At 49.5% G+C, this 16,151-nt stretch overlaps 2 protein-coding genes across 3 annotated transcripts in view; both read left to right on the top strand.

Annotated features, from left to right (window-relative positions):
* Nucleotides 1–16,151, top strand: part of Hip1 (huntingtin interacting protein 1) — a 133,812-nt gene that overhangs the window by 25,248 nt on the left and 92,413 nt on the right. The window lies entirely within an intron of this gene.
* Nucleotides 8,130–13,807, top strand: LOC124078091 (uncharacterized). The gene has a single exon (XM_058572225.1). The coding sequence runs from the start codon at nucleotides 12,656–12,658 to the stop codon at nucleotides 12,950–12,952; it is 297 nt and encodes a 98-aa protein (XP_058428208.1). The 5' UTR covers nucleotides 8,130–12,655; the 3' UTR covers nucleotides 12,953–13,807.

The raw sequence follows: 16,151 nt of genomic DNA, 5'->3' as shown, positions 1-16,151 counted from the left end.
TGATTTTCACGTGCACGCAGAGAAGCATCTGCTGGAATTTCCCCCCGTAGATACAGTCATGGTTTAGCATCTTTTCCACTTGGTCAGGCATCTTGGTTGTGTCTTGACGTCAGCTCATAACAGGCCGCAGCATTCCTTTTTGCAGGTGAACAATAAAGACACAGATTTTAGATAAGGGTTCTGGCCTCAGAGTAACACTGCCTGGGCAGGGAAGCCAGTTCTCCCTCAGTGATGAGGGCTGAGTGCTGACCTCTGTGCCTCAGTCTCTCCTGAGGGGCCTGACAGGCGCCTTCTCCTGGTGGTCAGCATTTAGTGAGACAATGTTTAGAGAAGGGCTGGGGGCTGGCCTGGCGCCAGGGAGCCCCTGCCTCTCTGGTTCTTGTTGTGACCGTGAAGACTGTGAATGCAAAACTGTGTGTGATGGAGAAGACAGTCTTCACTGTCACAGACGTGGCAGGCGACTCAGCCCCCGGACCGGCTTTCCCCATTTAGAACTTTGGTTCTAAAATTTCTCTGGAAGAGTGATACTAATTTTTAAAAATTTGAAACAGATCATAGGGAGAGGAAACTTGCCCCACTCAGTATCCAGACACATTTTTAATGATTTAAACAGTGACCTCATTAATGGCTTAAAAAGAAACAGATCAGGAGAGAGAATAATAAATAGCCCAGACCCTTACCTTCCACACGTGTGAGTCAGGCGTCTGAATCCCCGCCGTGTTGGATCCAGGGCCATCCCCCCCCCCCCCCCGTGTGACCTCATCTCATCTCACATCTATCTGTGTGACCTACTTGTAAAGAAAGTCACCTGAGGAACTGGGGGTTACAGCTTCAGTCTGTCTTTTTGGAGGGGACATTATTCAGTTTGTATCAGGCTTCATCTGTCAAAGCACAGGACAGGACTGCAGTTCAAGTGTCAGACTGGCTCCACACCATCATTTCCCAGGATTTGCCACAATCATAATAGTAACGAAATATGAACGATAAGGACCCAGAAGGAGCTGGTCTCGGTGACACACTCCTGTGATCCCACTCACTCAGGAGGCTGAAGTAGGAGGATCACAAGTTCAAGCCAACCTGGGCACCTTAGGGAGACCCTGTCTCAAAAGATAAAAAGGGCTGGGGATGTGGCTCAGTGGTAGAGCACCCAGGGGTGTCCCTGGAGGAGTGAGCTGGAGGTGTCCTGCCTGGGCTCTGTCAGGTGGAGGGGACCCTGGAACCCTCCCCCCGCCCTGCTGAATTCCAGCCGCAGGCGTTTACCTGCAGGTGTGGAGAGAGCTGGAGAAGACCCACAGGAGCTGCTGACCCAGAAGCCACATGGCAGAGGATTGCACGCAGCAGGTGCCCTGCAGCAGCAAGGGGATTAACTGGAAGTCTGGAACCTTCCCTCCATGCAGCTGAGCCAGTTCAAGTCACCCCAATCCACCTCCCAGGCGGGCAGGTCAGTAGAAGCTTCTTTGAGAAACCCAAGGCACCAGGAACCCCCCACCCCCACCCCACACACAGCCTGACATTTAGGAGGACCCCCCTCTGGGAGGACTGGGGGGGGGGGGGCCCTGCTGTCCCTCAAACAGAGCTCAGGTGGATGAGCTCCCTTGTGCAAGTGTGGAATTTCCAATTAACTTTTAAGAGCCTCACTGCTAATATAAACAGCTAACCAGGGATCAGCTGACCCGCCATGGAAGGCAGGAATCTGTAGGAACAAAAGAACTAAAATAAACAATCAGGAAAAACAGTCAGTAAGAAACAAAGACTTGCAAGTTCAGAAGCTTAAATAGCGATCTCCGGCAGCTCAAGAGAGTAGCCATCATACAGCAAAATAGATGGTCATGGAAAGAACTCAGAATCTCCCCAGAATTTAGGGAAGATCAAGTCAAGGAAATCCCAGGAAGTAGGAAAAGCAAAAAGCCAAACAAAAAATCAGACAAGGAATTGGGAAGTTCAGAGACCAGATACAGGAAACAGAGTCAGTCCAGAAAGTTGAATATGAAAATGTTTGGAGTCAAGAAAGAGGAAACAGGTGACAGAGGTACAGAAAGAAAAGAAGTTATATGTAAGAAAATCTTCCAGGAGAAGCTGCAGACTACAAATGTCCAGCAAATAAATGACAAAAGACATACCCAGGCACGGAACTGTGAAATTTTCAAATTCCAGGGATAATGAGAGAATTCTACAGGCTTCCAGAGAGGAGAAACAGACGTCAGAGAAGGGACAAGAATTGGCTGGTTCTGAAATCATCAGGAGCAATAGTGAGGGCGGGGTGTCTCCATTCATTTTCCATTGCTATAACAAAATAGGTGAGACTGGGTGACTTAAAAAGAAGAATAGATGTTTATTTTGGCCCATGGGTCTGGAGGCTGGGTAGTCCAAGAGCATGGGACCTGCCTCTGCGAGGCCTCTGGTGAGGGGCTTCCTGCTGGATTATGACATAGCAGACTGCACCATGGCAAGACAGAGCAGGTGCACCCCAGAGAACGTGCTCTCTCTTGATGTCCCGTCAATCCATTAATGCACCAATGGAACCATTCACGAGGGCAGACCCTTAATGACCCAAACACTTCCCACAGGTCCCATCACCAAATACCATTCACATTTGGGGATTAAGTTTCCAATGTGAGATTTGTGGGGGGGGGGGAATGACACATTCAAATTGAAGCACTGAGTACCACGTGCCTCTAGCAACTTGGGGAAGTGACTTTCAATCTGTGGTTTCCTGTCCGGTCAGCAGCAAGTCAAGTGTGAACAAAGGTATGGCCAGAGGATGTGGGATGCATTCAGGCACTTCAGCCGGAGGAGGAAGAGGGGATCCATGGAGAGTGGCAGAGGGCACCCAGGGGGCACCTCCCAGGAACAAGGCGCCCCACAGGGCATCTTGCACAATAGAAGGCTTGGAAAAAGAATGTGTGCGCACAAAGGACATTGTGCAGATAGAATAACAAAGGAGGTCTTGACTCCAAGAAAAACAAAAACAAAACAAAATGGAACAAGGACTCAGATGTCCCCCCCCCCCCATTTTCCACTTGGCTCTGGGTTGAGTGGCATTGGCACAGTCATCGTCCAACACGGGTCATTTACTAGAATATTTGTGTGACGATCGCAAAGATAGGGAAGGAGAGATGGCGAGGAGCCAAGAGAATCGGGTCTTATCCCTCACAATAGGAACCCATCAGGTGACATTAAAATTAGTGAAGAAACAGCAGCGTCAGTCTGTTAATTGGAAACACTGAGTTTACTGCTTCCGGATGGAAGGAAAAGTGGTAGAAAGCAAGAGTGTGGGGTGGGGTGGGGGGCGGGGAGGATGGGGCAGGTGGGGTGCACGGTGGAGAGTGCAGGTTGCTATTAGAAACTATCCTTGACACTCAACTTCTTTTTAAAAATGGAGGTAAAATCTGTGTACCATAAAATGAATCATTAACTCTTTTAAAGGGTACAATGCTTAACTCTTTTAAAGGGTACAATTCAGTGGCATTGAATACCTTAACAGTGTCATGCAATCGTCACTTCTGTTTGGCTTTAAGACATTTTAATCCATCCAAAGGAAGCCACATGCCCACTAAGCAGTCACATCCCCCACCAACTTCTGTTTCCCCCTCTCCCTACTTTATGGCAACCGCTGGACTGGCTGGCTGTCACTGTGGATTTGCCCACTCTGGAAGTTTTATATAAACCAAGTTACATAATAGCACCCTTCTGGGTTGTGATTTTTTCCCTGGGCATAGTGTTTTCAGGGTTTGTCCACATTGTAGCATGTATCAGAACTTCATCATTTTTCACAACTGAATAATATTTCATCATCACTGCAGGAGTAAGACCACCTTTGCTCATTCATTTATCAGTTGGTGGGCCTTTGGTCATTTCTGCTTCATGGCTATTGTGAACAGTGTGACCATGAGCATTCCTGTACAAATATTAATTTGGATAACTGTTCTCAGTTCTTTGGGCACACGCTTAGCAGTGCAATTGGGGGATAGCATGGTGATACTTGGTCTAACTCTCTGAGGAATTACCCAACTGTTTTCTCCTATAGCTACTCCGTCGCACATTCTCACCAGCTGTGTGCAGGGGTTCCAGTTTCTCTATACCCCTGCCATCACCTGTTATTTTTGCTATTTTAGAATGGTACCCGTCAGAGCAGGTGTCTTATTATGATTTGCATTTTCCTGGGAGCTTATGATACTGAGCATCTTCGAGTATGCTTGTTGGCCACTGGCTTACCTTTTTCAGAGAAATGTCTATTTAAGACCTTTACATACGTTTAAATTGAATTGCTTTTATTGTTGTTGATTTGCTAGAGTTCTTTTTATATTCTGGATACTAGACTCATGATTCACAAATAATTTTTCCATTCTGTAGATTTTCACTTGCTTGATAATGTCACTACTTGGTTTTTAAACTATATTCCTATATTATTTTGATAATTCTTATTAGATGATTTAAAATTATTAAGTGGCTAAAATCAGATTAAAGAGGTAATATGTTTTAAAAAGTGATAAAAATTTTAGAATACAAAGAACTTACACCAACATCAAAAAAGATACAGATTCCAGTAGAAAACTGGACATGGATCAGTAACTCACAAAAGATGACAAGAATTCATAATCACAAGAAAAATGAGCAAGTAAAAAAATACAAATCAATATAAGATCATATTTAAAAATAAAACATCAAGATGCACAGACTAGGCATTTGTGGTAATGTTAGCACCAACAGGCGTGAGTGTGTGGAGAGCTATTTGGGCCATTGTGTCAGGATCCCTAACAATATTATTACTCAGCATTTCAACTTCCAAGACTTTCTCCTAAGAAAATAGCTTGAAAGACCCCAAACCCTCTTACTCACGAAGCCGTTTGTCACAGTGTGGATGCCCTAGTGTTGTGAACAACCACGGGAGGAAGGAGGGGTAGTTTGGGATCCACCCACCTTCTGAGAGCCCTTCGGCTCGAGGGTTGGATGGACGCGCATGCTCAGGATGCGCTGGTTCACGAAGCATCTGGGTGAAGTGAAGTTCTTGATCTTTCAAGGGAGACAAGGTTAAAAATCTTATCGGGACTATAGTCTAACCACCTTCTTTTGGAAAAGTTTTATTTACTGGGACAGATAAAGATGAAAAGAAATCAGGAAAAGGAAGGAAATGGATCAAAATGTTATGCATTATAATATAAAATATTATGTAGTAAAATAGAAAATAACCAAGAATATACTGTCCCCCCTGCTCACCCCGCCCAGCTCGGCTGGGACAGGTGTCCCTGGACTTCATGGGTGGGAAGGAGAGACCAGCAGCAGGCGATGGCCACAGCTCCGCTGGCCCTTTGCTTTCCTGCCAGGTGACTTAAGCCCAGGTTGTGCCCATCGGGCTGGGGGCATCCGGCCGCAGAGCCTGCAGCGAAGTGCAGGACGCGGGGAGTCTGTTCTCAAGCTCGTACTATTTTGCTCCAGGGATCCAGGACATGAGTACCAGAAACCTCTCTGAGTGCACATTCAAGGTCAAATACAATCCACCAGGCTGCACACCTGGAGCCGGGATGCGGGTCTCTGCACACGCTCATGGCAGAGAATGGTGCCCCCCACACTGGTGCGACCTCAGCTGACTTACCCACCCACAGCCAGGCCTGGCACACCCGCGTGCTTATGTCCACCCTCTCTTCTCCTGGTCTCGCTGTGGAGCTGACATGGTCCCCAACAGTCCCCCATGGAGGTGCCCTGAGTGCCAAGGCACAGGCAGAACTTGCACTTGTCTGCGTGTGCGTTTCTGTGTGTGTGTTTACGTGTGTGCATGTAGGCGTGTGTGCACCACCCTCTGGGTGGGTCGGCATTGCCCTTGTAATGAGAAGTCCAGAAACTCAAGTTTGCGGCTATCCCTAGGCCCCCGCGCCCTTCCTTTCCCGTCTGGCTACCAGAGTTGCCTGCAGGCTGCAGAAGGCCCTGCGAGGGAGGGCAGGGCTCCTGAGCATGGCCCCAGTGTGGAGCCGAGCCAGGGACCTCGAGAGGACAAAAGGGGCCTTGAAGAAAGCCCTGGGCAGCTGGGCAGCGCACAACTCTGTTCCCCTGCTTGCCTTCCAAGTTAGGGACGCCCAGGTGCCACTGGGCCACTCACTGTGGCTGTTCCAGGGAGATTCCTGCAATCTGAAGGTTTCTGTGGGGAGCCGGAGCAGGGGGTCATGGTGAACCTCTGCCCACCTGTTGGTTGGTGCAGCTGTCCTGGGGAGTAGACCCAAGGCCACTGAGAAAGGGAGGGAGGGGAAGGCAGCTGCTGGTGGCAGGCACAGGGCCAGGCCCAGGACAGCGGGTGGAGGGTTTTTGCCGAGGGCCTGACAGGTGGGGCTTTGTGTCCCCGCTGCCCTCATCCGGTGGGGCAGCCACAGGCAGATCTCTCCTAATGCAGCTTCCTGTCATCCGGGCTGCCCTGGCTACCGTCCAGTCACTCACACTGAGTCCTCACACCTGCCCCTGTGGCTGCAGCCCCTGGGCTTCCCCCATCCTCGTGGCTGGGCTGCTCTGCTGGGCTGTGCGAGGGGGCTGGGGCCCTCCAGCCACATGAGGCAGTGGGTCTGGCTCCCCCCACTGCAAGCTCTGGACTGTGGCATGTACTAGGGCACTGGTGACGTGGGTAGGTCATAGTGGATCCGGGAGGAGACAGGAGACCTGTCTTTGCCCACAGTTTATTGGAAGAAAGACTCATAAATTACTAGAGGGAGTGACCTGGTGGAGGTGTGTAGGGAATGTTAAGGAGCCTCAGGGGGGACGCAGGGACTCTTTCTAGTTGGGAAAGAATCCTGCAGAGGGGACACCGTAGGGGCACAAGAAAGGAAACTCAGGGATGCAGACATCCCCAGCAAGGGCCCTGGTTCATCAGGGAGAGCCGAATTCTGCCTACAGTGAGAGATTTGGGACCTGGGTTGGGAAGACAGGAAGACGTGGGGACAAGAGGCCAGGGAGGGAGGCAGGGCCAGCCAGAGATTTTACAGGTGGACAGAGAGCCTGGTAAGGTCAGCTTTGGATTTCAAAACAACAGGTTTTCCTAGAAGGGTAAAGAAGAGGTGGGGGCAGAGACAGGCCCAGAGATCATGCTGTTACTGTAGAAGATCTAGAGAAGTTGGCCCTGGGGGAAGTGGGCCAGGGGCAGAGCCAAGATGGGCTCCTGCTTCTGGGAAGGTGACTCCTGTCAGGAAGCTCAGGCGCCATGGTAATCCCAGCAGCTCAGGAGGCTGAGGCAGGAGGATTCCAAGTTCAAAGCCAGCCTCAGCAACTGTGAGGTGCTAAGCAACTCAGTGAGACCCTGTCTCTAAATAAAATACAAAATAGGGCTGGGGGTGTGGCTCAGTGGCTGAGTGCCCCTGGGTTCAATCCCCGGTAACCCCCTCCCCCCCAAAAAAAGCCCTTGAGAGATAAGGTTCTGCTTGGGACATGAGCGGGAGGAGCCCGCGCAGAGACCGTGCCTCCGTCGTTCTCCATTTCTATATGGTGTGAGGTTTGGAGGCACATTGGAGTCAACGTAAAAACACTCAGGACAGTAAACACCATATGCAGGACACTGTCACATTTGGAGAGTGAAGATCTGAGTGGGGCTGGGAGGATCCTCAGGGAGATAGCTCTGCTGTTGTGGCAGTGACATGCTGGGGACCTGGTGTCAGGTTGCAGTTTTGCATTTTAGGATGATTGGAATTAAAGGAAAAGAGGAAGATGTAGAGGCTGGAGCAAAGGCCAGGGCCGGAGGGGAGCAGGACCCGGGGAGCAACCAGCAGGCAGAGTTGAGAGCAGGTCCCCGGGGACCACACACAGGGGTAAGTAAGGTCAGTGGACCAAGAGAGGCTCTTGCAGGGGTTGGGGTGCGGAGGAGGGTCAATGGAGACAGGCAGCGTGTGGATGGGAGAGAAATTTGGGGGGAATCTTTTTTGGGGGGGTGGGGCAGTACTGGGGTGGACCCCAGGGCCAGCTCAGGTGGGGGACTCTTAAGCCTGAGAAGAGATCTTTGTACTTGGCAATGAGTTTTGGCAACCTGGGCGGCTTGGGCAGGGGGAGAGGGTGATCAGCAGAGGCAGAGGGTGGGAGGAGTGGATGGTACCAGAAACTTCTTGAAGGCAGGAAAGGAGTCCAGCAGCCGGGGAGGGCGGGGCTGGGGAAGCTGAAGCTGGCCAGTCCCCAGCGCAGACCCAAAAGCACAGAGCCTACCAGCACGGGCCTCTGCCCTCCAAGCCCCATCCAGAGCCCCGATCTGTGCGTCTCTGTTCCCAGCGCTCCCAGAGACCAGGCCTGCTCAGGGGACCTTGGGCACCCGTGGTCATCGCATCCCATCCATCCTGAGTCATGTGACAACAGTGTCCCTGTAGTACTCTAGGGGCAGTGACATTGTAGCACCCAGCCATGAGGCTCCCAGGGCCTCAGTTTCCTGTAGTGATGCTGGCCCGGGTATCACGAGCTGAACAGAGATGGGGAGTGGCCACGGGGGTGGAGTGCCTCCTGCCACCGCACCCTGCAGGACACCTCTGCATTTGATTGACATGAGCTAGTTGGAGGCATCCCTAACCCTGACCTAGAGACTCAGAGTCAGAGAATGAAGTCGCCCGTTCAGTTGGCAGCCCTGGCTGGCGGTGGAGCGAGGGTGTGACCCCAGCTCCTCGGCCTCCCCCTTGGGAATCCGCTGTGACCTGCTGGGCAAACTGTCCAGGGCCGTGCCAGGGTTCGTTTGTTTCTGCTTCTTGCGTCCGAGACCAGGGCAGCCCCTCTCACAAATGGGGAGCATGGGTTCTTTTTTCCAAATGCCAGGGGGCGAGGATGGGGAGGGGCTGAGGTTCCCAGGTACCTGCGACCTCCCACCTCAGCAGGGGGCACCTCCAGACCCTAGAGTCTCCTCCTGGCCAGAGCAGGAGAGGCCCCGGTGGTCTCATTTTGAGCTGGATCTCCTCCTGCCCCCAGGTTCTTTGGGGAGCACACACGGACATGCGCACACCCCTGCCGACTGGAGGGGAAGGACTTTCCTTCCTGAAGGGCCACACCTCCTGCTGCATGTACTCAATGACCAATTCTCGCTCTTGCTTACACAGTCCCTGCCCAGAACCCCTGCGGGAAGTGTTCTGGGGTCAGGGGCGTCCCAGCCCATTTGGTCAAAAGGACCCTCGGGAGGCAGCTTTAATCCTTGCAGCGCCCCGGCCAGCATGTGACAGGCCTCACCAGGCTCCAGCGAGTGAGGACTGGCACCCTCCTGCAGGTAGTTTAGGTCCCACAGCCTTGCTCCCAAGTCCCTTGTGATGTCACGCCCTTGGCTGACAGCAGAGTGGATTAGCCAGCAGGCTGGGGACCCATGGGTAGAGCAGTGGCTGTGACCTAGTCAGAATCGGTTTGCTCCTGTTCCTTGGAAGCAGCACCGTTTAATTGGAGACCTTCATGAAACGAAGGAACAACTGAGCAGAGGTCAGAGGAGAGCGCTTCTCAGGCACAGGAAGGACTATTGCAAAGGCTCTGAGGCTAGGATTAGCCTGTTTAGGAACCTGGAGTAGAGCACGAGAGGCGCAGGGCAGGTGGAGTGGGGTTCGCAGCGGCCAGATCTTGCAGAACTGTGTTAACTTGACCTGCTCGACCTGCCCAGTGACTCCCTTGAAGGTCCCCCAATGGTCTTTCTTTTTCCCTCACTCAGCCTTCTCCAGCGCTGAATGCTTGTCTCCAGGGACACTGTTTGACTTTCATCTTCCTAAGACAGCTGCCTCAGGTGATGGGTGACAGAGGGACAAGCAATGGACTAACAAGGCTGCAAAGGGAAGGTTGGGGAGGGAGGTGTCTGCCCAAAGGGGACTTTGGAAAGCTCTAGATATATTCCTGGAATCCAGAAGGCTGCGTCTGTGTGTCGGCTATGTGCCAGGGAAGGAAGTGACTCCTCTACTCCGCCCGATCTTGGGACTCCGTGAGCGGAGCTCTAACTCTGCCTGGCTGGTGGAGGTGCCCAAGATTTATGCAGAGCTTCTCAGCAAAGGATGGGTGTTTATTGGTTCCAGAAGGATCTCTGTCCATCACCAGCTGACTAATAAGTTAACTGATTGAAGACTTCGGTGACCATACATGACATAGAATACAGTCTTTGCATAATAACCAGGAAAATCACTGCCCGAGTAGCCGCAGCAACAAACCCTAGAGAGGTGCAGAAGCCAGCTTCCAGAACCATCAGTTTTTATGACCTGAAATGTCCAGTTTAACAAAACTTATAAAATATGCATGCAAAAAAAGAATCCTTAGGGGGAAAAGGTGATCAATAGGAACTATCCCCAAGGAAGCTCCCTGATTGGAATTACTAGACAAATCAGCTATTCAAAATACATTCAAAGAACTAAAGAAAACCCTCCTGGACGAATGAATGGATTCTCAAGTAGAGATGATCCACAATGGGATAGAAGTTATAAAAAGGAAGCAAATGGAAAATTGTAAAGTTGAGAAGTACAATAACTAAAACAGAAAAAATATTCCCTGGGCAGCTGAACAGTGATTTGAGCAGGAGAAGCAATCTGTGACTTATTCCACTGAGACCATCCCGGCTGAGGCACAGAAACAGAAAGAAGGAGGATAAGTGGAGAGAGCGTCAGAGACCCCTGGGACACCATCAGCACCCCAACATACGCAAGCTGTCAGTTTCGGGGGAAGAAGAGACAGAGCAGAAGAATATTTGGAGAGAAAGGATGAAAACTATGTCTAATTTAGTGAAAAACATTAGTCTACACATCAAAAAATCTCCATGAACCCCAAGAAGGATAAATTTAGAGATCTACACTAAGATATATAATCATCACAACATCCTAAGACAGAGCCGGGCATGCTGGCATTTCTATACACTAGCTTTAAAAAAAATCCAAAATGAAATTTTAAAAGGAATAAAAAAAGGATAAAATACCTGGGAATAAATTTAAGCAAAGATGTGTAAGACCAGTGTATTGAAAACTACAAAACACTGTTGAAGGCAGAAATAGAAAGCCATCCTGTTCTTTGGTCACAAGCCTTAATGTGGTTGCGATGAAGCTATTTCCCTAGTTAATCTAGAGGCACTGTAATTTCAATGGCCTTTTTGCAGAAATAGACAAGCTGATACTAACATTTTTTTATGGGAATTCAAAGGACTCCAAGCACCAAAATAATGTTGAAAAGGAAGGACAAAGTTGGTGACTTCATACCTCCCCATTTTAAAACTTATTACAAAGCTGCCGTCATCGAGATGTGGTGCCCTGGCGTGCAGGTAGGACCAGATCCGTGGGGTGGAACTGAATTTCCAGAAATAAACCCACAGGACTGTGGTCAACTGGTTTTTCGGCAAGTGCGCCAAGACTATGCAATGGGGAAGGAATGGTCTTCCATTTACACTGGACGCCCCTGTGTAAAAGAAAGAGGTTGGGCTGCTGTGTGCATCAGTTAACTCCAAACAGAACAAAGGCCAGCACGCAGAGCAAACCTTAGAACTCCTAAAAGGGAACAGGTGTAACTCTTTATAACTTGGATCAGGTGGTGGCTACTTGCACGCGATGTCAAAAGCATCAGCAACCAGAGAAAAAAATAAACTGCTTCATCAAAATTTAAAATGTGTGTGCTTCAAAGGACACTATAAAAAATGTGTGAAGACATATCAGAATGTGACAAAGTATTTCCAAGTCCCCTGATAAAGGAGTGATATCCAAAATAGAGAGCTCCTTTTTGTTTTATTTTTGGTTTTGTTTTGATTTAAGGCCTTGCTAAATAAGGCTGGCCTCAAACTCATGATCCTCCTGCCTCAGCCTCCCAAATAGCTGAATGTCACCACACCTAATGAGGATTCCTAAAAATAACAAAAGAGCAATAGATAAGTTAAAAAATGGGCAAAGGATTTTTTTTTTTTTTTGGTACCAGGAATTGAACCACTGAGGTATTCCACCACTGAGCCACATCCCCAACCCTGTTTTGTATTTTCTTTAGAGACGGGGTCTCACTGAGGTGCTTAGAACTTTGCCATTGCTGAGGCTGGCTTTGAACTCATGATCCTCCTGCCTCAGCCTCCCAAGCCACCAGGATTATGCGCCACTGAAAATCAAGACTCCAGGGAGATCTGATCACACCCCCTAGGATGGCTACAATCAACAAACAAACAAAAACGCAAAACACTGTTGCCGGTGTAGCGAAGTCGGAACTCTTGGCGCTGATGGTGGGGATGTAAAGGGACTGCTGCTGTGGGACATGGTGCAGGGTCCCTCAGCCACTCAAGGTTCCTCAGCCACTCAAGTTCCCATTGCTGGGAATACATGCAGAAGAACTGGAAGCAAGTTTCAAAGAACTCTCTGAATTCTACTTTTCACGGCAGTGGTGCTCATGGTAGTGAAACATGGAAGTAGACTAGGCAGCACTGGCTGCTGAGTTGGGTGTGGCAGAATACAGCTACAATGGCAGGGGCGCCACCCAGCCTCGAGAGGGAGACATTGACAGGCTGAAGCGCAGCCTCACTGGAGGACGTCATGCTAAGTAAAATACGCCAGTCAAAGAGAGTGGTGCCACTTGGATGAGGTGCTTAGAGTAATTACAGCCATAGAGAAGAAAGTGCTGGGGTTGTCGTGGACTGGGGGTTACCCTTGAACAGGACGGTTTGGATGGTGGTGAGGTTGCACAGCAATGTGAGTGTCAATATCACTGAACTACACGCTTAAAAAGGGTCAAGATGCAGAGAGCTGGGGTGGGATATGGGGGCGGTGCCTGCTACCGACGTTTAAGTGCCTGGTTCTGCGTGGGAACGCCAACCTGCTCCAGAGTGAACGTGGCAGCAATTAACCGACCGCTCTACGCTAGTCTCAAGGCTTCAGTCTTTCTTTTAGTCAAGATGAGTGATAAACCAGACTTGTCTGAAGTGGAGAAGTTTGACAAATCAAAACTGAAGAAAACTAATACTGAAGAAAAAAATACTCTTCCCTCAAAGGAAACTATCCAGCAGGAGAAAGAGTGTGTCCAAACATCATAAAATGGGGATCTCCTCCCAAGAGCAAATTTCAACATTGATGGAGAGTCTTGGTTTTAGTAAACCCATGTATTCGTAGAAATTTTAGCATCTATGGCTTCTCACCTGTACTCTGTGGCTAAGAGGTCAACACTAGTCAATGTTCCCTTAAATTTATTTTTAAACTTCTCCTTGGTACATAAATAAATTCCTTAAAAAAAAAAGGGTCAAGATGCTAAATTTTATGTTAGGCATATTTTTACTACAATAAGAAGTAATAGAGCCAGGTGTGGTGGTGCACACCTGTAATCCCAGCAACTTGGGAGGCGAGGCAGGAGGATCGCAAGTTCGAGGCAACCTCAGGAACTTATTGAGGCCATAAGCAACTTAGCAAGACACTAAGCAACTTAGTGAGACCCTGTCTCCAAAAAAAACATACAAAGGGCTGTGGATGTGGCTCAGTGGGTAAGTGCCCCTGGGTTCAATCCCCAGTACCGAAGAGAAAAAAAAGAAAAAAATATTTAAAAAAATGAATGCTAATACTACAAGTGACTGAACATCAAAACTTGTGAAAGAAGCCCGTCACAAATGGCCACATGTGCTTGCTTCCGTTTATATGTAACACTCAGAATAGGCGAATCCATGGAGGCAGAAGGTACATCAGCAGTTGCCAGGGCGTGTGAGGGTGGATAGGGAGTGAACATCTACAGGGGTTCTTTTTAGGATGATGAGAATATCCTGAAATTAGATAGTCGTGGTGAATTTTGTTTTGTTTTTGGTACCAGAGATTAAACCCAGGGTGCTCAACCACTGAGCCCCATCCCCAGCTCTTTTTTATATTTTATTTAGACACAGGGTCTCACTAAGTTCCTTAGGGCCTCACTTAATTGCTGAGGCTGGCTTTGAACTCACAATCTCCTGCCTCAGCCTCCCAAGCTGCTGGGAAGCAATGATGATCTCCATACAGCCTGTGAGTATACTAAAAACAACTGAAGTATACCTACTGGAATGGTGTCTGTTCTATCTTAATTTTTTTTTTTTTTAAGAATACATTATTCTGGCTGCTATAGTGGTAGGCTATAGGTGGCCAAGAGCGGAGCTGGGAGCTGGTGGCAGTGGTTGGATTGGAGGCTGGCCTGAGCGGATGGTGGCCAGTAAGGTGGGCAGGCTCCATCAGGAATTGCGTGGGCAGCCTAGGCTCACAGAAGGGAGACACCTCCCATCCTCGAGGCAGGGAGGGCCAAGGGGATGTGGGAGCAGGGTCAGCATTTTAGAAAATCACCCCGACTCTCGGTCTGGTACCAGAAAGTTCATGAGCTTTCATGGGCAGAGGCCAGAGAGCTTCGGATGGTTGTGGGCCAGCTGGCAAGCCAAGACCATGACCTTGGCTCCTGGGAAGACCAGGAGCCTGGCCCCGTATGAAGGAAGCAGCCATCCTCAAAGCCCAGCAGTGACAGCTGTTTTTGAGTTGAAACGTGGGAGGAGTGGAGACACCCGTATCCTTATCCAGGCTCAATAAGCAGTCTGAAGCCGATTTTGGATGTGGAAATGCCTCATTCTGGATTTGGAGTGTCTGCTTTCTTGAATCAAAGTGACCAATCAGTCAGGAACTGGCACTGTATTTTAAAAGCACTGTTTAATTTTGATCTGGGTCTTTGCCCATTGTTATTGAAGGAGCAAAAGGCAAACTTAGTACTGTTGAACTCACATGGTTTAATGGCTTCTTAGGATTTTTTGGTTTGTGGTGGCTTCCTTGGTCTCTACAACGACTTTTTGAAGTGAGTTTTTTTGCTCTGAAGCTTGTGTTTGTGTAGGAACGGGAGGCTCAGGAGTTGACACTTTCTACGTGGCCTGAACCCAGGTCTGTAAGTCTCCCCTCTTCCCACAACTGCTCCTGAATTCAGCAGAGGACTGGGTGTTCATTCACATTCTCGGGGTATGTTGCCAAGACACCCTTTTCCAGAAAGTCTATTTTTATCGAATGCCTCTCACTTGCCCATTCCAGTGACTGTTTTAAATAGCATTTTTTCCTGTTAATCATATTAATGTTAATTTTAGAAAAACTACACAAATCATTTTTTAAAACATCACCACTCATAACCACTGTTAACGTTTTATTTCATTTATTTCTGGTGTTGGCCTGTAAACACCCTGCCTGTAAGTGTGCACACAGATACACACACACATATTTATAATGTTGTCACGGAACTGTGCTCCTACTCCGTAGCTGGTTCTCGCTGGTGTGATGCTGTGAGAAGTGGCGTCAAGGTGGCGGTTACTTAGCCCCAGAGCCAGAATGCAGCCAGTTAGCTGTGTGCCCTTGTGGGTCACTTGACCTTTCTGTGCCTCAGTGTCCCACGCTGATCCCAGGGGATCTTGTCCCCGGGGTCAGTGGCTGTCTGTGCCTGAAGTGTATCTGCTTTCTCCCCACTGCCCAGCGGGGCCCTTGCCTTGTAAACATCTTGTTTACATCCTCCAGTCCCTGGTCCTGTGACTTAGGTGACATCTGCCCTAACACGGGTCCACCCAGGTGCATCTGCTGGAGAAAACCACCCAGCAGCACGTGTGGGCGTGTCTGTTGACCGCGGGCTTCTTGTCCTTTTTCTTCCTTTGTAATTTTCCTTTGTTGGATTGGACTTATTTTTAAAATATGTAATGCATGTGTTTAAAAAAAAATCTACCACGTGGGAGGGTACTCGGGGAAGACTAAGCCGTCCTCTATCCCGCGTCCCAGCCTCGAGCCCCCTTCCGGGGGCAGTCCCCTTCGGTCTCTGGCCCCTCCTGACACCGTCTGCACGTCACCCGGGGTGAGCCTTGGGCTCCGAGGCACTCAGCAGTACGTGGCCGGGATGGGTTCAGATCAGTGGCTGTGGCCTGCCTGGGTGTTTTGTTTGTTTGATCCAAACTGCCATTTGGCTTTGATGGTGTGCCATGGGAAAGGAAAAGATGTAAGTTTGACTTCGTAGAAGCTAAAGGCTTCGCAGCAGAATCGATCATATAAGCAGAGTCAGAAGGCGAATGGCCTCCAGTCCCACGGGTCACCTGCATTGCTGGGTGGTCCCTGTTTGTGCCTGTCCCCTCTCTGGTGACTGTGGTAGTCCCACTGGCTGTTCTGTGTTCCAGGACATCCTAAAGGTGGCTGGGCCCTGCACGCGCTGTTCCTTCCCTGTGTGGAACCTCAGGTGCAGTTTAAGGTGTGAGTCAGGCAATGCCGCAGAGTAGC

The sequence above is a fragment of the Marmota monax genome, unplaced genomic scaffold (genome assembly GCF_021218885.2).
Source record: "Marmota monax isolate L192 unplaced genomic scaffold, Marmota_monax_Labrador192_F-V1.1 WCK01_AAM20220418_F8-fsc00237, whole genome shotgun sequence".
Taxonomy (NCBI): domain Eukaryota; kingdom Metazoa; phylum Chordata; class Mammalia; order Rodentia; family Sciuridae; genus Marmota; species Marmota monax.
The sequence above is the reverse complement of the archived record's forward strand: the minus strand, read 5'-3'. Positions and strand labels throughout refer to the sequence as shown.

What these genes read in the sequence shown, in the direction of transcription:
- LOC124078091 (XM_058572225.1), top strand. Translation starts at nt 12,656, where the DNA reads ATGCAGAGAGCTGGGGTGGGATATGGGGGCGGTGCCTGCTACCGACGT.